Consider the following 25,934-nt stretch of genomic DNA (forward strand, 5'->3'; position numbering starts at 1 on the left):
AACATACCTTTCTTTGGCTCAGCAATGAAACACCAATGAATTGGGAAGAAAATCCTTTCCTGTCTCTCAGCTCTTCCCCTGTCAGAAGCCCTATTTGTGGATGTTGCCATTGTTGGACTCAGGCAAAGCTAAGTTGCTACCCCCCCTTGTTAGTTTAGTCGGTCAGTGCTTTGCTTGGCTGAGGAACATGAGCCTTGTTCTGACCCCCCACCCTCCCCCTGCATCAGTAGTGATGGTGCATGAGAGTGGAGCACAGGCAGAGCTCTATAGCTATCACACTTTTCTTTGAATGAGTTTGATGAGACTTCTTTACGTGTGACCCTAATTCAAGTAGAATGGGACATATACAGTACATAGCAATCAACAAAATAAATGCACTTTAGGTAGAGTAAGGCCTGTGTCACAATGTTGATCCCATCACTGAGGACAAATTGCCAGCAACAACCCACAAGAGATCACCCGCCTGCTTCCATGGAATTGCTCCCTGACTGTCTGAAACACTACAGAACCTTGCTCGCTATTGAGAGAGCGGCAAAGAAGCTACACAAGGCTGGTTCAGCATGTGGGGAGGTGCAGCGTGGTGCGGCACCAGTGAACTCTCAGAGTCCAGTTTCAGAAGCTGAAATGTATTGAAGTTAAAGTTCAACAAAGCACAACTATCTGATGGGAAGACAACCCGACAGGGCACACTAACAGAATGTTGCAGCGAAGAATAAAGCAGTAGGTCTCTGGTGCATCAACATTTTCTGTCTTGAGAAGGGGAATATGGCCTTGCTGGTCACGGCTCCAAACAGGGAGGCTTCCAGGAAGGACAGTGTGTCTCTGCTCTTTCCCTACTCATCTGGATGGAGAGACTCGCCTCTCCCTGCCATTAAATACTGTCCCTGGCAGACGAGTGACTTGTCCCTACACTACCCACATGTGAAATGTGCGCCAAACTTGGGAGCCTGTGTCTTAAATAGACTCTGCTTCACCCAAGAAGGCAGCCAGAGTCACATGGAGCACTAACATCCAATCGGATAGCTCCCCAATAAACCATAAAAATGACAAAACAAATCTATTAACCGTCTATGAGGAGGTGAGCTGCCATCTAGATAAAGGAAGGCCCATAGACGTGGTTATCTGGATTTTGCAAAGGCATTTGATACAGTTTCCCACAAATGTTTACTATACAAGCTAAGGTCTGTCGGCATGGATGAAAGGGTGAGTACATGGATTGCAAACTGGCTACAAGGGCGAGTTCAGAGGGTAGTGATAAATGGGGAGTATATACAGTCCATATGCAGCGCTGGGGGTAAGAGACAGATGAAGAGACGGTGGATACAGGTGAACGTGGAAATAAAGAACCTCTCACCAACTTCAGCGTATAATAAACACACACTACCATGCTGACAAATTTATCTTCTTACCAGAAACAAATGAAAAACAAGCATATGGTATATATGGCTCATCCAAACGCTTAGGCAGGTAATATCATCGGGTGGTCACCACTAGGATGGGCCGAACTCGCACTAGAACTCCGAAAGTTCGGACCCGAATAATAAACCCCATTAAAGTCAATGGGACCCGAACGTCAAAAAATAATCAAAAGTGCCCATTTTGAAGGCTTATATGCAAGTAATTGGGCATACAATGGTTATAGGGGTCCGCGTCCTGCCCTGGGGGACACGTAACAATAAAAAAAAAGTTTGTGAAAAACGTCATTTTTAAATGAGCAGTGATTTTTTGATTTTTAAAGTGAAAGCATAAACATGAAAAATTCCTTCCAATATAGTGCCTGGGGGGGTCCCCTTAGTCTACCTGTAAAGTGGCAGATCTGTACCATGTCTAGAATCTGCTGCAGCAATAATTGCATTTATAAAGCCCAAAAAAATGAAGTTTTCCATGCAAGCTGCCTTTAATTTGCTCAGAAACAGCTGGGGAGCCAGTGTGTATGATGAGGCCACAATGTAGTGCACTGGGAAGAAGATTAGAGATTTTTTGGATACATTCTGGTGTCACATTGACTTTTGTGTAAAAGTATGGGTGCGTAAAAATTGGTCTTTGGGTGTCGGTGGCGCCTTCCCACCATAACCCTATAGAGGTACTCTTGATGAAAGCAAGAATTGGCCTTGCTGTAAAAAATTGCAATGATATACACCTGTCAAACAGGTGCAGAGAAATTACTTTTTGGGTGTCGGGGTCGTCTTCCCACCGTAACCCTATAGAGGTACTCTTGATGAAAGCACGAATTGACCTTGCTGTAAAAAATTGCAATGCTATGCACCTGTCAAACAGGTGAAGAAAAATTGGTCTTTGAGTGTCGTTGGCGCCTTCCTACTGTAACCCTATAGAGGTACTCTTGATGAAAGCAAGAATTGGCCTTGCTGTAAAAAATTGATATGCACCTGTCAAACAGGTGCTGAAAATTTGGTCTTTAGGTGTTAATTGTGCCCATGAAACCTATACCAAAACATTCTTCCAGATGAAATGATTGAACACCCTCAAAGGTAGGCAGCCTCGAAGTCCTGCACAGATTCCACATCCCAAAAAGACTTAATCAGTGACATCGGCATCAGGGGCTTCATAGCTGGTAATCCAGGACTGATTAATTTTTATAAAAGTCAAACGGTCCATGGAGTCTGTGGACAGACGCGTTCTATGATCAGTAACGAAACCTCCTGCAGCACAGAATGCCCATTCTGAAAGTACGCTGAATGCAGGGCAGCCCAACAACTCAATAGCATATTGGGCAAGTTCTGGCCAGTGGTCTATTCTCATGACCCAGTAAGTCAGTGGATCGTCAGCTCGAAAGCTCTCCATCTCTGTTTTGGCCCCAAGGTAATCGTCAACCATGTGATGCAGATGCTGCTGATGGGATGTGGAAGCTGACAGCCCTGGGCAGCGAGGACTAAAAAAATTCTGAAATGCCTCACTTAGGCGGACGACTTCTCCAACGCTCCTCTCTTGACCAACAGAAGACTTAAAACGACGTTTTCCACAACACTAACCTACTGGAGTCAGAAAAAACGTTCAACAAAATCTTCTTTAACCTGTCCTCAAGAGATTTATCATCTGCATTCTCTGTGGGGACGGGATGAGTTCTGAGACTTTCCCCTTATAATGGTGGTCAAGGATGGTTGCCAACCAGTAATCATCCTTCTCCTTTATGCCACGTATTCTTGGGTCCTTTCGCAGGCTTTGTAGCATGAGGTTGCCCATGTCCCTCAAATTTGCCGAGGCTTGAGAAGCAGACTCCTTGGGGTCACTCAGGATGACAGCTTCCTCCTCCCAGCCACGTACTACTCCCAAGGATCCTGTGGTTGGAAAGCCATCGTTTACAGATTGACGCATGTCTTTTTCTTTTTCTTTTTCGAAGCCTATGAAAGTGGCAGAATCCTCCTCACCCTCCTACCCTCTCTCCTCCTGTGTGTTCTGTGACATAGGAATGATGGTGTCTGGATAAAGTGGGCCTTGAGAGGAAAGGAAGTCCTCCTCTTCCTCCTGCTGCTCTGCCTCCAGTGCCATGTCCATAATGCCACACAAAGTCTGCTCCAGCAGTAACACAACAGGGATTGTGTCACTGATGCATACACTGTCATTGTTCACCATCCTTGTGGCCTCCTCAAATTGTAACAATACAGTGTATGCATCCTTAATGATCAGCCATTGGCGTGGGGAAAAAAGCCGAGGCGGCCTCAGCCTGTCGTCATGCCATACTGGCACAGGTACTCATTGACGGCCCTCTGCTGCATGTATAGCCTCTGCAGCATTCCCAAAGTTGAGTTCCACCTAGTGGGCATGTCACAAATCAGGCGGTCTATGGGCCGGCGGAATACCCGCTGAATTTCAGCCAACCGAGCACTGGCTGTGTATGAACGCCTGAAATGGCTACAGACTCTTCTGGCCTGCTTTAGTACATCTTGAAACCCTGGGTATGTACTTAGGAAACTCTGCACCACCAAATTGAGGTCAACTTTCCCTTTCTAAGGGCGGAGAGGAGGTTTGAGCCATTATTGGACACCACCATTCCTGGCTCCAACTGGCGTGGTGTGAACCACCTCTGGGCCTGTCCCTGCAGAGCTGCAAGAATCTCTGATCCTGTGTGGTTGCTGTCCCTTAAACACACCAGCTAAAGCACTGCATGGCAACTTTTAGCCTAAATCTGGGAACAGCCATTTGAACGCTTAGGGGGTACCTGATGTACATAGGACAATTCTGCAGAGGAGGACATGAAGGTGGCGGAGGAGGAAGAGGAGAGGTTAGAGCTCACAGGTCTGGTATCATCACCACCAGCTGTATGAAGGCGTGGGGGCACAACAAGCTGCAGCACCAAGCCCTGTCCTGCATCCTTTCGAGTTGCAAGCAGCGTTACCCAGTGTGCTGTGAACTAAATATATTGTCCATGCCCATGCTAACGATGCCAGAACATTCCCTTCCACGTGATGGTAGAGAGATGGAACAGCCTTACGTGAAAAGTAGTAGTGACTGGGAACCTGCCATTGTGGTACAGCACATTGTGCGAATTCACGGAAGGGGGCAGAATCCACCAGGCTGAAAGGCAGAAGTTGGAGAGCCAACAGCTTTGACAAGCTTGCATTCAGACGCTGGGCATATGGGTGGCAGGGACTGTATTTTTTTTACTGCTGCAGCAGATGGGGCAATACACTGCGGCTTGGGGAACATGAATGACAATTTGTCTACCAGTGTTCCTCTCTCTCTCTCTAGGCTCATGTTCCTGTCATCCTCAACCTCAGAACCAACACCTGAATCCAGTAATGGCTGGGCATCATCAAGAAGCAAGTGGCTGACGCCGTGGTCAAATAACTCAGCTGACTCCTCAATGGCTAATGTTGGGGCTATGGCAGGAATATATGTGGACAAGGAGGCAGATTTATCCACTCTGGCAACTGCAGGGGACTGCACACTTGTCTCTGCTTGTGTGGCAGAGGATGAGCAGGATGAGAAAGCTTTAGTAAGCCAGTCCGCCACCTCCTCTGCATGCTGTGGCTGGATAGAACGGGCAAACTCACTAAACAGGGGAAATGATGCCCTGCCTGAGGACTGACTACTACGTCCACCTCTACCTGTGGACACATTTGTTGCTGGCCCCCTTACAGTGCCAAGGGAACATCTGCCTCTCCTTGTTGTCCTCCCAGAAATTATTGGGAGGGAGGGGGTGGTGCTTATAACCAAATGTAAAGAAGAAGTTTAATCAATGTAAAGAGGTGTTTGGTGCACTTTAAATTGAGTACTCAGTACACAGACACACGGAACTCTATGGCATTAAACTTCAATAACGCACACACAGAACAACGCATGCAAAACTATATGGCGTTAAACTGGCAGTAACGCACACAGAAGTAAATGGAGTTAAATGCCACTAACGCACAAAACTATATGGCATTAAACTGTCAGTAACGCACACAAAACGATATGGCGTTAAACTTGCAGTAATGCACACAGAAGTGAATGGCAGTAAACTGACAGTAACGCATGCAGAACTATATGGCGTTAAACTGGCAGTAACGCACACAGAACTATATGGCGTTAAACTGGCAGTAATGCACACAAAATGATATGGCGCTAAACTGGCAGTAATGCACACAGAACTATATGGCGTTAAACTGGCAGTAACGCACAAAACTATATGGCGTTAAACTGGCAATAACGCACACAGATGTAAATGGCGTTAAACTGGCAGTAACGCACAAAACTATATGGCGTTAAACTGGCAGTGACGCACACAGATGTTAATGGCGTTAAACTGGAAATAACGCACAAAACTATATGATGTTAAACTGGCAGTAACGCGCACAGAACAATATGGCATTAAACTGGCAGTAACGCACACACAGAAGTAAATGGCATTAAACTGGAAGTAACGCACACAGAACTATATGGCGTTAAACTGGCAGTAACGCACACAGAACTATATGGCGTTAAACTGTCAGTAATGCACACAGAACTATATGGCAGTGTCCAATCATGACTCTGACAGTGCTGTGCGCCCTGATTGGCTGAAGCATTCGCTCCCTCGGCCAATCAGGACTTGCAATGCACTGTTCAGCGCCGCAATGCATTGTGGTCGGTTCGGGGGGGGCGGCGAACAAGCGGTCGAATGACCCGTTTGTTTGACTGTTTGCCGAACGACCGAAAAATGAAAGTTCGGCACGAACTTATGCTCGGGCTGAACCGTTCGCCCCTCCCAAATCACCACAATCAAAACTGGAAGCTCACAAGGTATAAGGATCAGTTTCCAATTAACCACCAATGTGCAGCATCAGCTCCAGTGGCAAGCATCAAGAGCGATAATTACCATAGGACTAAAATAAGGAGGCACATAGTGAAGTCGTCAAAAAAAACCCCTCAATTTATTGATAAAAAAGAGGTACTCACAAACATCAGATGAAATAAAGCATATATGAATCAATGATGAACCACGGTATGAGGGGTGCTAGCATCCTAGCTGCGTCACCTAATGCATTTCAGCCTAAATGTCCATCTTCAGATAAATGGGAAGTACTCGGAATGGTCCATTCTGGAAAGTGGGGCCCTTCAGTGTTCTGTGCTGGGACCAATCCAATTTATTCAAATAAATTACCTGGAGGATGGGATAAATAGCTCAATCTCAGTATTTGTGTGGACGATACTAAGCTAAGCAGGGCAATAGCTTCTCCGCAGGATGTGGAAACCATGCAAGAAGATCTGAACAAATTAATGGGGTGGGAAACTACATGGTAAATGAGTTTTAATGTAGAAAAAATTTAAATAATCCATTTGGGTGGCAAAAACATGAATGCATACTACTCACTAGGGGGAGAACCTCTGGGGGAATCTAAGATGGAAAAGGACCTGGGGGTCCTAGTAGATGACAGTCTCAGCAATAGCATGCAATGCCAAGCTGCTGCTAACAAAGCCAATAGAATATTGGCATGAATTAAAAAGGAATTAGAAATTAGAAATTAACTCCAGAGATAAAAACGATAATTCTCCCGCTCTACAAGACTCTGGTCCGGCCACACCTAGAGTATGCTGTCCAGTTCTGGCCACCAGTCCTCAGGAAGGATGTGCTGGAGCTGGAGAGAGTCCAGAGAAGGGCAACAAAACAAATAAAGGGTCTGGAGGATATTAGTTATGAGGACAGATTACTAGCATTGAACTTATTCTCTCTGGAGAAGAGACGCTTGAGAGGGGATATGATTTATAGTACAAATACTGTACTGGTGACTCCACAATAGGGATAAAACTTTTCCATGAAAGGGCATTTAAAAAAACTCGCGGCCATTCACTAAAATTAGAGGAAAAGCAATTTACCTGGAGGATTCTTTACAGTAAGAGTGGGAAGGATGTGGAATTCTCTTCCACAAGCAGAGGTTTCAGTAGGGAGCATCGATGATTTCATAAAACTATTAGATAGGCACCTAAATGACCACAACATACAGGAATATATAATGTAACATTGACATAAAAGCGCACACACACACAGATTGGACTTAATGGACTTGTGTCTTTTTTCAACCTTACCGACTATGTAACTATGTATAAAGGAACCATGTTCCTCTCCCTCTGTAATGCCGCTGCGGTTGAGTGACACCTGCAGTGGAGAAAGTAGACTGCACCTGCCTACAGGCCAGCATGGAAGAAACGCTGTAGGAGCAAGTGGGTGGCCCCTAATTCCATCTCAGGTGATATTCCACCAGTAACAAGAGAAACCTCTGTGTGGAAGCAGTGGTCTCCCTGCAGTTAGTACTTTATTTTACAAAACCTTTAATGCTGCAGTTTGTTTTAAGAGATGAATATTATACTATTCTAAGGTGTGCTAATAATCAAAATGTACATTTATGTCTAATTTTGCATTTTTTTAAAAAGCTGTCTCACTAATACATTTTGAAACTCAACAGCAACCAATTTCACGCATCTGATCAGTTTCATAGTCTTCTGTCCTGTCAGCAAATGGGCTTTACAGCCCCATAGACTTCGATGAGACTGTCTCCAATCATCTGCAACCTCGGGATATGGCCCCTTACAAGTCTGTAGGGCAGGGAAGACGATAGATGTAAACAGACAGTGGAACCTTGGTCATAGGTTTGAGGTAAGTATGCATCTTTAGAGGGAATGTTTTAGGTTAGGTCAGGGGAAAGGGGCAAAAAAGATAAGTGCACTTTGTTTTATAGTGCACTTATGCTTTAAAATAAATATTATTTTATGCACCTAACAATTAAGGACTGACATAAAATCTAGCTTATACAAAGGTTTGAAAATGGTGGAATCTGGTAATAATTTACTTTTTTTTTTAATTTAAAGCAATTTGGCTTGGAAAGATTATTACTTTAATTGACAATAAAAGCTGTACTTTTAGCATAAGTGTACACCATGCCCTAGGGTATTAGGCTATTATCTTTTTTTTGTCATTATGAGACATTCGACATTAATGTTTAAGAAAAATTTACTGAAATACAAAAAAAAAAAAAAAAAAAAAAATCAAAGGTACTAGTGACATACATACAATATTGCCAAACTTGGGAAGGTAAGCTATAAAGGCCAGCGACAGTACATTCACTGAATGGGCTAAGGTTTCCCCCTAGAGGACAAGGGTGGTATTTCATCTACAGTAAATGGCAAAAATCTAAAGATTAAAAAAAAAAAACCTTTAAAAAAAAAAGTAAAGAACAACTTTTCAATCTTTCTAAATTATTGGTTCAAACACTACTTGAAATAATTAAAAACAAAAAAAGTAAAAAAAAAATATCTAGTATTTGATTACAAGGTAATAACACAATAGCTCCTTCTTATAGCAGTATTCACCTGTCTAATTTCATTATATATCCCCCCAAAAAAGGACTATTCCTCATTTGAAGGACTTTTTTTATATCGTTTTGGACAAAGTGGAGAGGGATTAGAATACCTATCAGTTTTTTTTACTGAGGTCTGTGCCCCCTTTAGGGAGATTCGGCCTCTCTATTTGTCCTGTCATCATTGAAAGTGAAAGTTAAAGAAAATCCCAAAATTTGTGTGGTTCCCAGAATATTAAAGTGCAAGTCCACCCTAACAATAAAATCTCTACATCTACAGACATCTACCGATCTAACACTAACCTATCTAGTCCTGTAAAAAAGAAATCTGTATACATAACTTTTTTGAAGCCGATCCGGTCTCCAGTGGTGGAAGCTCTGCACGGGAGACAGCCGACAACGGTTTGGAAATGAATGGGAAGTGACGTCACCCATAGAATTACTATGGGGCTTCCGATGTCGGCTGTGTCCTCTGCACCCGCCCTGACAGCTCAGCGTAGGATTGGGGCGGATTGCCTTCAAAAAAGGTATGTATAGCGATTTCTTCTTTAATACTTATAATAAGTATTATTTATTTGCACCCACATGCTTCATTAAAATCCCATTTCCCCCCTTTTTCAAATTGACAGAGATGGAGACATCTGACCTTACCCGGCATTATTCTTATTTAAAGTCCCAAACCTTATCTCTCCTTTTTTTGTAGCATTCTTCTTTACAGGGCTAGATAGGTTAGTGTTAGATGTCTGTAGATGTAGAGATTTTAGTGTTAAAGCAGAATTTCACCCACATTTTTAACTCCTCACCATGCAGCACTAATGTGCATCCTTAAAATAAATTGGCAATTTATTTTTATTTTTTTCTGTTCACTTACCTGATTTAAGCCTATATCTAATTTCACTTCCTCCTTTAGCAGCCGCGGCCGTGGATGTCATTTTCAGTTTTGCATTGGCTCCTGGAAGATCTTGGTCAGCTTGGCATGGCACTGCTCCCATAACATTTAACATTGGTGTCTATGGAAATTCTTGGTCAGCTTGGCATGGTGGCTCCAGTAAAATTTAACATTGGTGTCTATGGAAATTCTTGGTCAGCTTGGCATGGCGCAGCTCCAGTAACATTTAACATTCGCATCTATGGAAAATCTTGGTCAGCTTGGCATGGCAAGCTGACCAAGATTTCACTGCACATGCGCAAGATCGGCAGGTGCATGCTAGGTAGCCAGCATGCATGGAATCCAGGAAAAAGGGCACTGTGGCTTTTTTTCCCCCCTTTTTCAAATTGACAGAGATGGAGACATCTGACCTTATCCGGCATTGTTCTCATTTAAAGTCCCAAAACTTATTTCTCCACACTGGAGATGGCCGCGCTGCGCAGGAACTTCACAAAGTAAGAAAATGATGCTGCACAAATAGAAAACTAGGCATAGTATACCTCATACCTTTGTTACATTGCACGAGGCATGAGTATTCTAGGAATATTTTTTATCTCAAAAGTCATATTTCGGGGACTGGGACAGGAAGTAAAGGAAAATGTCCACAATGGGACACAGATGGCAAAAAAAAAAAAGTTAGGGATATAACCTCCCCTACTCTAGCCACAAAAAAAACACATTTTGCTTTTAGTTCTAGGTTAAGTAAATTTTAAATATTAGAAAGCACAGGAACAGGTTTTGTTCTTCTCACCCAACCCTAGCATAAAGCTGGAATATAGGGGGTGTGACTTGTGACAATCTCATTTAAGCTTTAGTAATATATTTTCAAAAATAATTTTCAATATTTTTAAAGCTGAACTCCAGTCTTACCTTTTTTCCCCCACGCTTCTTTTCTGTTCTGTTGAAACTGATTACTCCCAATTCTCTGCCACAATATAAGCCTTTAAAAGTGCATCAGCTATCTTGAGCCCAACTTAATTTTCTATCTGAACTAATCAGTCATCAATCCCTTCTATTCTGGCATTGTCTGACCCTGCTCTGCACATGCTCAGTTGTCCTGTATTCTCGGCACTGTGTCGGTAATCAGTGAGTCACTAAAGGGCCGATATGACGAGAGCTTAAACATTGAGGCCTGGTTCAAACTACTACATAAATAAAAGATGTAGTGCAACCTGTGTACCTCAACACAACATATAAAATAACTTAAATGTCACAACATAAAAGTCCAAAGAAATAAAGCAAAATAGATATGCAATTATGCTTCCATCCGGTGCTATCCACATGCTCTAGAGATCTTAGGATTCACCCGTGATGCAAGCACACACCATCTGTGCTTAACCGGTTCCCGACCAGCGCACGCCGATGTACGTCGGCAGAATGGCACGGCTGGGCAAATGGGCGTACCTGTACATCCATTTGAATTCCCCGCCGTGCCATTGTGCGTGTGCCGGCCGGGAGGTCCGTGAGTCGGGTCGCGGGTCCCACGGACTCGATCGCCGCGGGGATACCCGCGATCGCCTCACGGAGAGGACGAACGGGGAGATGCCGTTGTAAACAGCATCTCCCCGTTCTGCCTAGTGACAAGTGTCACTCGATCTCTGCTCCCTGTCATCGGAGCAGAGATCAGTGACGTCACACATACAGCCCATCCCCCTACAGTTAGTAATCACTCCCTAGGACACACTTAACCCCTCCCCGCCCCCTAGTGGTTAACCCCTTCACTGCCAGTGCCATTTACACAGTAATCAGTGCATTTTTAATTGCACTGGTCGCTGTATAAATGACAATGGTCCCAAAAATGTATCAAAAATGTCCGACATGTCCGCCATAACGTCGCAGTCACAATAAAAATCGCTGCTCGCCGCCATTACTAGTAAAAAAAAAATTATTAATAAAAACGCTATAAAACTGTCCCCTATTTAGTAAACGCCGCTATAACGTTTGCGCAAACCAATTATTAAACGCTTATTGCGATTTTTTTTTTACCAAAAATATGTAGAAGAATACGATCGGCCTAAACTGAGGAAAAAAATGTTTTCTTTATATATTTTTGGGGGATATTTATTATAGCAAAATGTAAAAAATAATGCGTTTTTTTTCAAAATTGTCGCTTTTATTTTGTTTATAGCACAAAAAATAAAAATCGCAGAGGTGATCAAATACCACCAAAAGAAAGCTCTATTTGTGGGAAAAAAAGGACGTCAATTTTGTTTGGGAGCCACGTCGCACGACCGCGCAATTGTCAGTTAAAGCGACGCAGTGCCGAATCGCAAAAAACGCTCTGGTCAGGAAGGGGGTAAAATCTTCCGGGGCTGAAGTGGTTAATGTATCCTCTCCTCCAGATAAGACCCTGATTATTAGTCAAGGGTCACATACACTTTTGCCCCCTCATAGGCCACAGATTGGATGGCTCCCCAAATTCAATCTTTATTTCCACCGCTCTCCTCTGATTTGGACAATCACTCATGCAAAAGAATAGACCAATTGTGCTCTCCGTACATAAAAGGACAATTTCATAACTACTACTATGCATACTAGCTTATTATGCCTTTGTCTTGCAGGTGTTAGTTTTTTGTTTGTTTTTTTCAAAGTGGGTTTACAAGTGGTCCAGTGCTGTCCATTTTAACCTACTGCGAAGGGGACTTGGTCAAGAAGCTGCTACTAGAGAAGAGTGTCCTAAGTTTTCCACTGGTGGGAGAAAAACCTGGGACACAACTCATCGGTCCTTACGTGGGTAGCGCTACACAGATATAAAATTGGCGTTTAAAAGAGAAGTATGGCAAAAGCTTTTCTGGCCATACTTCTCTTCTGGGTCACAGAAATGCACTTACTTTTGCTCTCCTGTGACCCAGAGTCAGATAATAGTTGACTCATGCAAATGCTTACATGCATAATCCATAAGTGTACATGACCATATGCACCACCAACACTACCTAGTGAATTCAGGGCCGGGGGAGACATAAAAATAAACAATGTGTAGGCATTGGCAGCAGTGGCAGGGCAGGTGCAGAATGACTTTCAGTCATAAATGACTCAAGGTGGTCATTTCATGCCTTTGCCGCTGCCTACAAATTGTTAATGTTTACATCTCCCCCTGGCCCTAATTGACTTGAATGAAGCATTCACTAAGTAGTACCTGCACAGGCAAAGAATGACCTGACCTTCACTCTTTCAGAATAACTAAAGACTAAGATCATTCTGCATCTGCACTGCTGCCTACACATAGCCAACGTTTACATCTCCACTCAAATGAGGCAACAGCCATTGCAGCGCAGGCACAAGAGCAGAATGCCCTCAGCCTTCAGAATGACTGAAGGCCAAGGTCATTCTACACATATGCATACCTCCCAACATTATGAGATGGGAATGAGGGACACCTACTAGCAAATGTATGTAGGCATAGGACACTCCCCCTGCCACACCCCCTTAAAGGAGAAATAACCAAAAAAAGTTAATTAAATCCACAAGGGCTTTTTTTACCACTACTATTCCTTTATATTGGCTAAATTTAAAATTTTCAAATGCAGCAATTTAGACTATGGGTGAAAGGTTTAGTACTGGGAAACACTTTTTGAAAGATAAAAAGTGCATTTTATATACAGCTTTTTATATCAGACCAAAATGAGGGACAAATGGAGAAAGATGGGGGAAAGAGGGACATTGCTCCAAATCAGGGACAGACCCTCAAAATCAGGGACAGTTGGGAGCTATGCATAGGCCACCACTGCTGCTGCATAGAGAATGCCTCATTCGAGCCATTCAGGACCGGGGGGGAGATGCAAACATAAACAATGTGTAGGCAGCAGTGGTGGCACAGTCACAGAATGACTGAAGGTGAAGACCATCCTGGGCCTGTGCTACCACCTAAAGATTGTTGATGTTTATATCTCCCCTGGTGGCCCTTATTGACTCAAATGAGGCATTCACTAGGCAGCAGTAGCCCAGGCACAGAATGACTTCAGCATTCATTTCAAATGACCGAAGGCCAAGTCATTCTGCGTTGCACCCCCTGCTACTTCCTAGGGAATGCCTCGTTCAAGTCCAACCAGGGCTAAGGGGGGATGTACACATCAACAACCTGTAGGCAGCAGCGCAGGCACATAATGACCTCAGCCTTGAGACTATCAGAGTGATGGGTGATGTCATTCTGCACCATTGCTGTTGCTTAGTGAATTACTCATTTGACCTAGTGAATGACCAATACTATAGCTGGAGAGAGGAAAATTCGGATCACCACACATCAAACAAACCCAACGGTCATTCGAGAGATAGCAACCTCAGTCTACCTCCTTCCAAGCCATGCTTCTGATGTGTTTCGTTCCACCCACAGGGCTTTGTTGTTGGGTGGGTGGGGCAAATTGCCTCAGGGTGGCTTGGACAGAGCTAGGCTGAGACTGCTATCATTCACATAACCATTGGGTTTGTTTGGTGTGCAGCGATTTAGACTTTCCTCTCTCATGTTTGAATACAAAGAGCCGAGATGGGCTCTTTATACTGAATTAGCACCCATAGTGGAATCTACCAGACCTGAATACACCAAGACAAAAATGTTTTGCCTCTTTGAAGCACTGTTACATTGAGATCCCAGGTCCTGATGAAACGGGTTTCCCACGAAACACGTCATTCCTTATAAGCTATTCTCAAAGCCATTTGTACTGCAACATTGGGTGGCTGTTTTGAATGTCCTTTTTTAGGATGATTTTTATAGACATGTTCTTAATACACCAAAATAAAGTAGTATATTTTATGTAATTGTATTTCTTGTTTATATTATACCCTTGGAAGCACACTTAAAGTCCCATTTTCAATATATTTTTTTCAGATCTTGATATAGGAGCCTGAGCGGCACCCTATGTTTTTTTTCAGGTTACACTATTATAGCTGGATAGAAATCAGGGTAATGTTCTTTTACCCGGGGGCACGTTTTCTCATGACAGCCCCCCTAAAATCAAGGACTGTCCCCTGAAACTGGGGAGAGCTGGTCACCCTACAGTACGAGACATTTTTTTCTATAAACTTCCTGCTGTAATTCATGCAGTATGTCCATGTTCATGAGGTCTAAGTCCTTGCTGAAGCTCAGTGTGGTGAAAAGGAGGCGGGGCCAAACTCAGATTTTACAGGAAAAGTCAAGATTTGCACATAACTTCAGCTGCTTGTACATCTTGATTTCTTGACTTCCGGTTTCAACTTCTTCATAATATGGCTCACTTTTATTTGCCTAGATTATTTACTCAAACTAGATAATATATTCCCAGCAGTCAGTTTTGAAATCGTATAATTACCCTTTTTGTGGTGTTAAAAAGAAAAAGTGAAATATTTCCATGTCACGCTTAATCATTATCACTTGTATTTACTGTGAACGTGTGTTATGCACAAAGTAACATTGTTTGCAGCACATATGCCGAGTGGCATTTGCAGGGCCGGGTCTTGCAGTTATTATCGGATATTAAGTAATGATATGCATTCCAAGAATCCAATTCTCACTGTATAACGTTCAAGATATTTCACTTTAGCAACGTTACTGTAACAATCCATCGTCATGTTAATAATGAGTATTGACAGAAAGCTTGAAAAAATAAAAAAACACATCGTAGCATTGCGCAGATTCATTTTCACAGTTTTAGATTGGTGCATTATTTTATTTATTTTTCTGGATAGAAAATACAATGTAAAATCTACAGGATGAAATGAGAACAATAAAACATTGGGGAAAATTAAAAAGGCAAAAAACGTTTTGCAGTTAATGGTGCATTTTACTTAGTGTTTAGGGGGTCACTATGGGGGTGGTACCAACTTAGGGGGTCACCATAAGCTGTCGCCGCTTACTTGTTTATAAGGGCTTGTTTAAAGTGGGGTTCCACCCAAAAAAACAAAAATACTTGAAAAATCCTAAAAAAAAAAACAAAAAAACATTTGGATATTTTTTTTTTTTTAACTTACCTCTAAATGCCTGTTGCTAGGGGGTCCCTCGTAGTCTGCCCCTTCCAGTGCCTGGGCTGGTGACATCACTTCCCCCTCGGCACAGGAAGGGCTCCGCTCTGCTCCCTCGCCGCTGTCAATCATCTGGGACCCATTACAGGTCCCAGGTGACTGAGCGGCCAATCTCGGCGCGTGGCGCCGCTCGCGCATGCGCAGTGGGTGCCAGGCTGTGAAGCCACAGCCCGGCGCCCACAGTTGCAATGCCGGTGCCGCTGAATGGAGGGGGAGACGAGCGGGGCTTCGATCCCCCACATCGCTAGACCCTGGGACAGGTAAGTGTCCAATTAAAAGTCAGCAGCTGCAGTATTTGTAGCTGCTGACTTTTAATTTTTTTTTTTTTTTTACCCGACCCGCTGGGTGGAACTCCTCTTTAACTACTTAACATCCGGCCCAAAGCAGTTTTACTGCTACAGGGCGGCTCTCCTGTGCAGAATCACATATATATATATATATATATATATATATATATATATACGTGATTCTGTGCTTTCACCTGCAGGGGGTGCACAGAGAGCTGAGTTATGCCTATGTAACCAAGTGTCACATTCGTGTCACTGGTTCCCGTAAAGCAGGGGTCTCAAACTGGTGGCCCTCCAGCTGTTGCAGAACTACAATTCCAACGAGGCATTGCAAGGCTGACAGTTACAAGCATGACTCCTATAGGCAGATGCATGATGGGACTTGTAGTCCTCCAACAGCTGGAGGGCCACCAGCTGAGACCCCTGCCGTAAAGTGTCAGAAGTGTCAGTTAGTGTCTGTTTGTTCGCTGCAATATTGCAGTCCCGCTATAATTCCCAGATCGCCGCCATTACTAGTATAAAACAATAATTAACAAAAATAAATGAAAATTCCCTAAATATATACAATAGTTTGTAGACGCTATAACGTTTGCATAAACCAACAATATACACTTATAAGGCGCCTTTCACGCGACCGGCCAGCTCAGATCTGCCTGTCTGTTTTTCAGGCGGATCCAAGTGGGTCACCCATTGACTTCTATGGGCAGGCGGATTTCAACAGAGATGTGTCCGCTGACACCCGCCTGCCATCCGATCTGACAAGATCCGCTCAAAACAGAGGGTTGGCGATACGTTCGCCATCCGTACAGCGGATCGGATCGAATCAAAATGGACAGGCTGTCCGTTTTCATCCGATCTCCCCACAGAAAACAGCAGGGCTCCGACGTGTCCATCCCTGCATAGTAATCCGGGGACGGACCTGTCATCTGCCTGCTCAGCGGGGATTAACGGAGTGACCCCCCCCGCTGAGTTGGCGGAGTCCGTCCAGCAAATCCGCTCCGTGTGAAAGGGGCCTCAGGATTTTTTACCAAAAATATGTAGCAGAATACATATTGGCCTAAATTTATAAAGATTTTTTTTTTTATTGTATGTTTTATAGCAGAAAGTAAAAAATATATATATTTTTTTAATTGTCTGTCTTTTTTTTGTTTATAGCAAAAAAAAATTAAAAACGCAGAGGTGATCAAATACCACCAAAAGAAATTGCCGGCCCCTGAAACCCATTTGACCCAGTGGTGTGCTTTAACATACCTTTTAATGGGATGTTGGGAAAGGGGCGGAGCTCTGAAACGCATATAATTGTCCACCCACTTTCCTTTGCTTCTTTGGCTGCAGCACTAAAAGGCTCTGAGAACTGTTACAGACATTGCAAACCATTGAGTTTCCCAGCAAGCTGGCGTACCATCCATCAGCTCAACAATTTTTTGGTGCCTTGCTGTGTTCGAGGGATTTCACCTCTATTCCTGAAGCTGCTTTTTTATCAGCTTAAGTGTAAGTCTGGATATGTTTTGATCAATAAATGTTGGTGTGTTTTTACTGATCCAGCCTTCAGTTTGTAAATGAACATAAAGTTTCTCAGCACAGAGCGTTTCCCATTTGGAAAGGGGCTGGGGAATCTCTGTCCTCAGTCCTTTTTCCTGTTTGAAAAGTGAGACATCAGGGGTCTGTTTAACCCCCAAATGCTGCTCCAAAAAGAAAAAAATTGTAACAAACTAATAAAAATTTGTTAAAAAATGATTAAAACATTTGTAAAATATAATATAAAAATAAAATAATAAAAAACAAAAAACTACTGACACCACCCACTGTCCTACTGACACCATCCATGTATTATTACATTTTAAAATGTATTTATAAGAGTGTATGTGTCTGTGTGTGCATGTATATGTATATACGTATGTACGGTATATACAGTATCTCACAAAAGTGAGTACACCCCTCACATTTTTTGTAAATATTTTATTATATCTTTTCATGTGACAACACTGAAGAAATGACACTTTGCTACAATGTAAAGTAGTGAGTGTACAGCTTGTATAACAGTGTAAATTTGCTGTCCCCTCAAAATAACTCAACACACAGCCATTAATGACTAAACCGCTGGCAACAAAAGTGAGTACACCCCTAAGTGAAAATGTCCAAATTGGGCCCAATTAGCCATTCTCCCTCCCCGGTGTCATGTGACTCGTTAGTGTTACAAGGTCTCTGGTGTGGATGGGGAGCAGGTGTGTTAAATTTGGTGTTATCACTCTCACTCTCTCATTCTGGTCACTGGAAGTTCAACATGGCGCCTCATGGCAAAGAAATCTCTGAGGTTCTGAAAAAAATAATTGTTTCTCTACATAAAGATGGCCTAGGTTATAAGAAGATTGCTGAGACCCTGAAACAGAGCTGCAGCACGGTGGCCAAGACCATGCAGTGGTTTTAACAGGACAGGTTCCACTCAGAACAGCCCTCGCCATGGTCGACCAAAGAAGTTAGGTGAACATGCTCAGTGTCATATCCAGAGGTTGTCTTTGGGAAATAGACGTATGAGGGCTGCCAGCATTGCTGCAGAGGTTGAAGTGGTGGGGGGGTCAGCCTGTCAGTGCTCAGACCATACGCCTCACACTGCATCAATGTGGTCTGCATGGCTATCATCCAAGAAGGAAGGCTCTTCTAAAGATGATGCACAAGAGAGCCCGCAAATATTTTTCTGAAGACAAGCAGACTAAGGACATGGATTACTGGAACCATGTCCTGTGGTCTGATGAGACCAAGATAAACTTATTTGGTTCAGATGGTGTCAAAGAGTGTGTGGCGGCAACTAGGTGAGGAGTACAAAGACAAGTGTGTCTTGCCTACAGTCAAGCATGGTGGTGGGAGTGTCATGGTCTGGGGCTGCATGAGTGCTGCCGCCACTGGGGAGCTACAGTTCATTGAGGGAACCATGAATGCCAACATGTACTGTGACATATACATTGGCTGCTTTTAAAAATAGATTTAATATTAATGAATTCAGGACTGCATGAATATCTGCCCGGAGTTCAGCTTTAAAATCAGTAACATTTACTAATAACTTTGTAGTGCAAGGGGTGACAGAATAGATTGTACAGGGAGGACCATCTCCACAGTTCTTAGTAAATCTTAAAGATGAACCCAGGTATGGATATTTTTACACAGGGCTTTTTTTCTCAGAGAATAGGTGTAGGAACTACCACTTTCGGTGTTACCCCTTGTCTTCGCCCCTACCTACCTCCGAGCACCGTTCCTTGCCCTACCCACCTCCCAATGCTGCCCCTTTTAGTGTATACAGAACCAAGTAACATTTGTGGTATTAAGTAATAAAATAGATCTCCTGCAGCCAACAACCACAGACCCCCCAGCAACAATAGATCCCCCGAGCAGCAATGGACCAACTTAAGACCAACCCCAGCAATAACAGACTATCCCGAGCAATAGATCTCCCACCTGCAAAAATACATCCCTTCCAGAGACAATAGGTCCCCAGCAGCAATAATAGACCCCCACGTAAAAATACATTTCCTCCAGCAACAATAGATCCCCCTGCAGCCAGCATCAATAGACACTGTAGCACAACCCAGAACCCCTTGCCATTACATACATTCTGTGCTGGAGGTTCCTCGCATTCCTGTTGAAGAAAAGCCATGTTTTTACATAGTTACAATGTAACTATACATATACCATACCTAGGAAAAGCCTATGGAAGCTGGAAAGGCATCACTACTACAGTGATCTGCATTAGCTTCTGAGTCTCATGCTGAGCGGCTGCCCTGCTGCTTACTAAACACATTCACAGAACACGTTTCGTTTTTTCAATGAATGCAAAGCATTCTCTGATTGGATGAGGAGGGGATCGTAACATCGCCACTCCACCTCTTCACCTCATCCAATCAAAGAATGCTTTGCATTCATTGAGAAAAGGCAAAGTGTTCTGTGAATGGTGCCCGTGCCATGCAAGTGACCTCCTGGGTTCACAATACAGCAGGGCAGCCACACAGCATGGGACCCGGAAGCTAGTGAGGTCACAAGAGTAGCAGTGCCTACTAGAGTGATTAGCAGCTTCCACGAGAATCGGCCAAGTATAGTATATAAATTGTTACATTGGTCCAGGCTGGATCAATGTGACTATGTAAAAATATACAGACCTAGAATTTGGCTTCAAGTGGATTGTGGATTTTAGTGTGTAACCATCTTAATGCTGGCTACACACTCATCAATATTTCATGAAATTGACCATTCTTCATTATACCATTGACCAATAATTATTATAATTGATCATTTCATGGAATTATCAGATCAATATGTGTATGGAGAGGAGAGATGTTCTTCAGAGTACAGTAAGACAGTTGCCCATCCTCCACTCTGCCAGGACACGATGCATTATTCCCCCACCGATGTCCATTGTTATGGCCTTTCTTGGTGGTTCCATTTTTCTACCAAAGGCTCTGGCCACCGTCAATGACTAAATTATGGCCTGTCATGTAGTCGGAAGCTTCAGATGCCAAATACACCACGGCGGCCTGCAGATCTGTCACCTGAGCTAGACGCCCAGCGGGGATATCGGCCAACCAGCGCTTTACAAGAGGCTTGAGTGCTTCTGAATGGATGAGAGGAGTGTCTACGATTCCCCTGCCGAAGAGGGAGACAGAAAAAGAACAGAAAGTTATCGTGAATTGTAGCAATCCCCTATCTTCCCAACAGTCTCCATAAAACAATTCCCTGCTATTCTATCAGACTAGAGTTCTCTTTTAATGTTTGGGACCCTAGCCTTCATTCATGACCAGGGGCCACATGACAGCTTTGCTGAAGCTGTTATTGATGAAATTAATAAGAATAGAATACGTTCAGTGACAGCCATGTCAGGACAATAAATAAAGCCACAAATATAAGCAACCGAAGTGTTCTATGAAAATTAAGACATTTCTAGAAAGTCAGCCTTTGCCCCACCCACTCAACTCTTGAGCCTCCCCATTGTGATGGGTGGACTTAAAATGTATCTAAACCCGAAAACAAAAAATGTATATATTGCAGCTTACCAGTATTTAGAAGTGGTGGCCCTTTTAGGCTTTCTTTCTGGCTATCTAGGAACTTAGCCTGCTCTCCTCCAATGATTAGACTTGTGCTAACATATCCCCCTTACTGCACAACCATTTACTGGGAAGACCAGTGTACTGCTGTTTCGCCTTCCCTAGTTTTATGAACTCTTTATGCAGCTGAGAACAGATGGTATGTGATCACTTATAAAAAAGGAAGAAAAAAGGTATTTATAATGTTTTTTTATATGTCTACACAAATGTTTTGACTTTCATTTCTATTTTAAACTGAATGTGTTGTTTTACGAGGTGAGTGTTCACATACACTTTAAAGCACAAAAAAAGATGCCCGTCAAAGTCAAATACTCACCTTCAATCCGGCAGTGTCCCACATAGTAATATCTTTAAGACACTAGATGCCCTCAGTCTTTTGGCACGAATGACAGCCAACATTATTTAGCCCAGTCCTCTCAGTCAAGATTGTCGTAGACCTACCCCTAGGGGCGGCATCACTCTGCAGCCTCTAAGCTCTGGCTGTCATGGACCTGCTTCCCGAGAGCAGTGTCATCACACAACCTCTGAGCCCAGGCTGTCATGGATCTCCCCCTGAGGGTGTTGTCATCACACAACCTCTGAGCCCAGGCTGTCATTGATCTCCCCCTGAGGGTGTTGTCATCACACAACCTCTGAGCTCAGGCTGTCATGGACCTGCCCCCTGAGAGCAGCGTCATCACCCAACCTCTGAGCCCAGGCTGCCTTGGATCTCCCCCTGGGGGCAGCATCATCATGCAACCTCTGAGCCCAGGCTGTCATGGACCTGCCCCTGAGAGCAGCATCATCACACAACTTCTGAGCCCAGGCTATCATGGATCTCCCCCTGGGGACAGTGTCATCACACAATTTCTGAGCCCAGACTGTCATGGATCTCCCCTTGAAGGTGGTGTTATCACACAACGTCTGAGCCCAGGCTGTCATTGACCTGCCCCCTGAGAGCAGCATCATCACACAACCTTTGAGCCCAGGCTGTCATGGACCTGCAGCATCATCACACAACCTCTGAGCCCAGGCTGTCATGGACCTGCAGCATCATCACACAACCTCTGAGCCCAGGCTGTCATGGACCTGCCCCTGAGAGCAGCGTCATTACAGAACCTCTGAGCCCAGACTGTCATGGACCTGCCCCTGAGAGTAGCATCATCACACAACCTCTGAACTCAGGCTATCTTGGATTTCCCCCTGGGGGGCAGCATCATCATGCAACCTCTGAGCCCAGGCTGTCATAGACCTGCTCCATGGGGCAGCGTCATCAAGCAACCTCTGAATCCAGACTGGCCTACCCTGAAGAGGTGGCATCATCACACAACCAAGAGTGCTACTGCAGTAATAAGGGCCCACACCCCCTCCACCACCAGAGAAAAGAAAGGACCCAGGATGTCCCCAACTGTCACATATATATATTATATACAGTATCTCACAAAAGTGGGTACACCCCTGACATTTTTGTAAATATTTTAGGGCTGTTACTGATTAAAATTTTCATGTTCGATTAATCGATTTCTTTTTTAATCAATTAATCGACTAATTTCGATTAATTATAACACACATACAGATCCAACAAATTTTAGCTGATTTAGCACCGTTGTTATGGCAACGGCCAAAGCCTGACATAGCGGGGCATGGCTAGGACGTCACATGTCATAAACTCACCCTCACCGTGCCCATAATCTCAGCCTTACCGTGCCCATAATCGCAGCCTCACCATGCCCATAATCGCAGCCTCACTTTGCCCATAATCGTAGCCTTACCGTGCCCATAATGCAGTCTCACCGTGCCCATAATCGCAGCCTCCCCCTTCCCATAATGCAGTCTCACCGTGCCCATAATTGCAGCCTCACCGTGCCCATAATCGCAGCCTCACCGTGCCCATAATCGCAGCCTCGCCATGCCTATAATCGCAGCCTCACCGTGCCCATAATGCTGTCTCACCGTGCCCATAATGCTCTCTCACCGTGCCAATAATCGCAGCCTCGCCGTCCCTGTAATGGCAGCCTCACCGTGCCCATAATGCAGTCTCACCGTGCCCATAATGCAGTCTCACCATGCCCATAATGCTGTCTCACCGTGCCCATAATGGCAGCCTCACTGTAGTCAGTGCCTGTGCTTGGATTACACAGTCTGCGAGCATCTCCCGCTGTGTGTCTCGGAGCTGAGTGTGAAAACTTTGGCCGCGCTGTGAGAAAAGTCCCGCCCTCCTCCTAGATCAGCTTGTGTGATAGACAGAACACTGCGTCTATCACACGAGCTGATCTAGGAGGGCGGAACTTTTCTCACAGCGCAGCCAAAGTTTTCGCACTCAGCTGTGTATGACATATAGTGGAGGAGGAGGAGGAGGGAGCGGAGCGCTGCACTGCAGCCACAGCTTGGCCCAAAGTGGCCCCAGGGCAGGCAGCCTACCGATCAAAAAAATTTTGATCGATCGAAAAAAATTAACGATTAATCGAGGAATTAATTTTTTCGTTAATTTCCGCAGCCTTAAAATATTTTATTATATCTTTTCATGTAACAACACTGAAGAAATGACACTTTGCTACAAAGTAAAGTAGTGAGTGTACAGCTTGTATAACAGTGTCAATTTTCTGTCACCTCAAAATAACTCAATACCCAGCCATTAATGTCTAAACCACTGGCAACAAAAGTGAGTACACCCCTAAGTGAAAATGTCCAAATGGGCCCAAAGTGTCAATATTTTGTGTGGCCACCATTATTTTCCAGCACTGCCTTTACACTCTTGGGCATGGAGTTCACCAGAGCTTCACAGGTTGCCACTGCAGTCCTCTTCCACTCCTCCATGACGACATCACAGAGCTGGTGGATGTAGAGACCTTGCGCTCCTCCACTTTCCGTTTGAGGATGCCCCACAGATGCTCAATAGGGTTTAGGTCTGGAGACATGCTTGGTCAATGAATCACCTTTACCCTCAGATTCTTTAGCAAGGCAGTGGTCATCTTGGAGGTGTGTTTGGGGTCGTTATCATGTTGGAATACTGCCCTGCAGCCCAGTCTCCGAAGGGAGGGGATCATGCTCGGCTTCAGTATGTCACAGTACATGTTGGCATTCATGGTTCCCTCAATGAACTGTAGCTCCCCAATGCCGGCAGCACTCATGCAGCCCCAGACCATGACACTCCCACCACCATGCTTGACTGTAGGCAAGACACGCTTGTCTTTGTACTTCTCACCTGGTTGCCGCCACACATGCTTGACACCATCTGAACCAAATAAGTTTATCTTGGTCTCATCAGACCACAAGAGGTTCCAGTAATCCATGTCCTTAGTCTGCTTGTCTTCAGCAAACTGTTTGCGGGCTCTCTTGTGCATCATCTTTAAAAGAGGCTTCCTTCTGAGAAGACAGCCATGCAGGCCAAATTGATGCAGTGTCTGGCGTATGGTCTAAGCACTGACAGGCTGATACCCCGGGCCTTCAACCTCTGCAGCAATGCTGGCAGCACTCATACGTCTATTTCACAAAGACAACCTCTGGCTATGACACTGAGCACGTGCACTCAACTTCTTTGGTCTAAAACAGAGATGAGATAAGGGCGCTTTGGTGGAGGTGGGTAGCTGGTCAGAGGGATGATAGTGATGAGATGGCACTTCTGGCAGCACTTTGGTTAGAGGAGAAGCAACTCTGAAGATATAAAAAAGGAAAAAGAGAGCAGTGTAGAGCGAAGGTCTGATGAAGGAGCCGCACATGCTCCGAAACGCGCTACCACCCCCTTCTCTACAATGACACCACCATATGGTGGTAGAGAGCAGTGTAGAGCCGTCCAGCAGCTGTAAAGCGTTCTCATGCGTGTTGGAAAGAGGAGGCAGCAGGAAAGCCTGTATTCACTGCGGGACACACAAGGCTGATGGTGTCATTGTAGAGAAGGGGGTGGTAACGCGTTTCGGAGCATGTGCGGCTCCTTCATCAGACCTTCGCTCTACACTGCTCTCTTCCATCATGCTGAGGATGGACACATGCCTCAGATGAGGACTCCTGATTTTATCATGTCTTTTAACACTCAACAATCTTATAAGTGCTTTTAACTCTTTGTGCACTTTATTAAATTTTACATACTGCACTTAGAGGCGCCTTTCTTTTTCCTTTTTTACAACTTCTTTGGTCGACCATGGTGAGGCCTGTTCTGAAAAACCGCTGTATGGTCTTGGCCAGTGTGCTGCAGCTCAGTTTCAGGGTCTTGGCAATCTTCTAGCCTAGGCCATCTTTATGAAGAGCAACAATTCTTTTTTTTCAGATCCTCAGGGAGTTCTTTGCCATGAGGTGCCATGTTGAACTTCCAGTGACCAGTATGAGAGAGTGAGAGCAATAACACCAAATTTAACACACCTGCTCCCCATTCACACCTGAGACCTTAGCACTAACGAGTCACATGACACCGGGGAGGGAGAATGGCTAATTGGGCCCAATTTGGACATTTTCACTTAGGGGTGTACTCGCTTTTGTTGCCAGTGGTTTAGACATTAATGGCTGGGTGTTGAGTTATTTGGAGGGGACAGCAAACCTACACTGTTATACAAGCTGTACACTCACGACTTTACATTGTAGCAAAGTGTAATTTCTTCAGTGTTGTCACATGAAAAGATATAATAAAATATTTACAAAAATGTGAGGGGTGTACTCACTTTTGTGAGATACTGTATATATATACAGTATATATCTGGGGCTGGAGAGAGGGGGTGGATGTGTGATTTGAAGTAGGCCAGTGCTTTGCCCAACATAAGCAGCTTTAAATCTTAAAAACAAGAAAAATAACAACCAAAAACTATTACAACTGCCCTAAATAACTCTACATAAAAAGGAGGTTTGTAAAAAAATGAACATTCATTGGTGTGATATTTTCACTCAATCATGTGAA

At 44.2% G+C, this 25,934-nt stretch overlaps 1 protein-coding gene across 1 annotated transcript in view; it reads right to left on the reverse strand.

Moving 5' to 3' along the window:
• Nucleotides 1–16,358: 16,358 nt before the first annotated feature.
• Nucleotides 16,359–25,934, reverse strand: part of LOC141103000 (D-threitol dehydrogenase-like) — a 148,447-nt gene continuing 138,871 nt past the window's right edge. Inside the window, exon 9 of the mRNA XM_073592091.1 lies at nucleotides 16,359–20,612. Coding sequence (XP_073448192.1) covers nucleotides 20,417–20,612 — 196 coding nt within the window. The 3' untranslated portion in view covers nucleotides 16,359–20,416. The remainder of the gene's footprint in view (nucleotides 20,613–25,934) is intronic.

The sequence above is a fragment of the Aquarana catesbeiana genome, linkage group LG07, assembly GCF_042186555.1.
Source record: "Aquarana catesbeiana isolate 2022-GZ linkage group LG07, ASM4218655v1, whole genome shotgun sequence".
Lineage (NCBI taxonomy): Eukaryota > Metazoa > Chordata > Amphibia > Anura > Ranidae > Aquarana > Aquarana catesbeiana.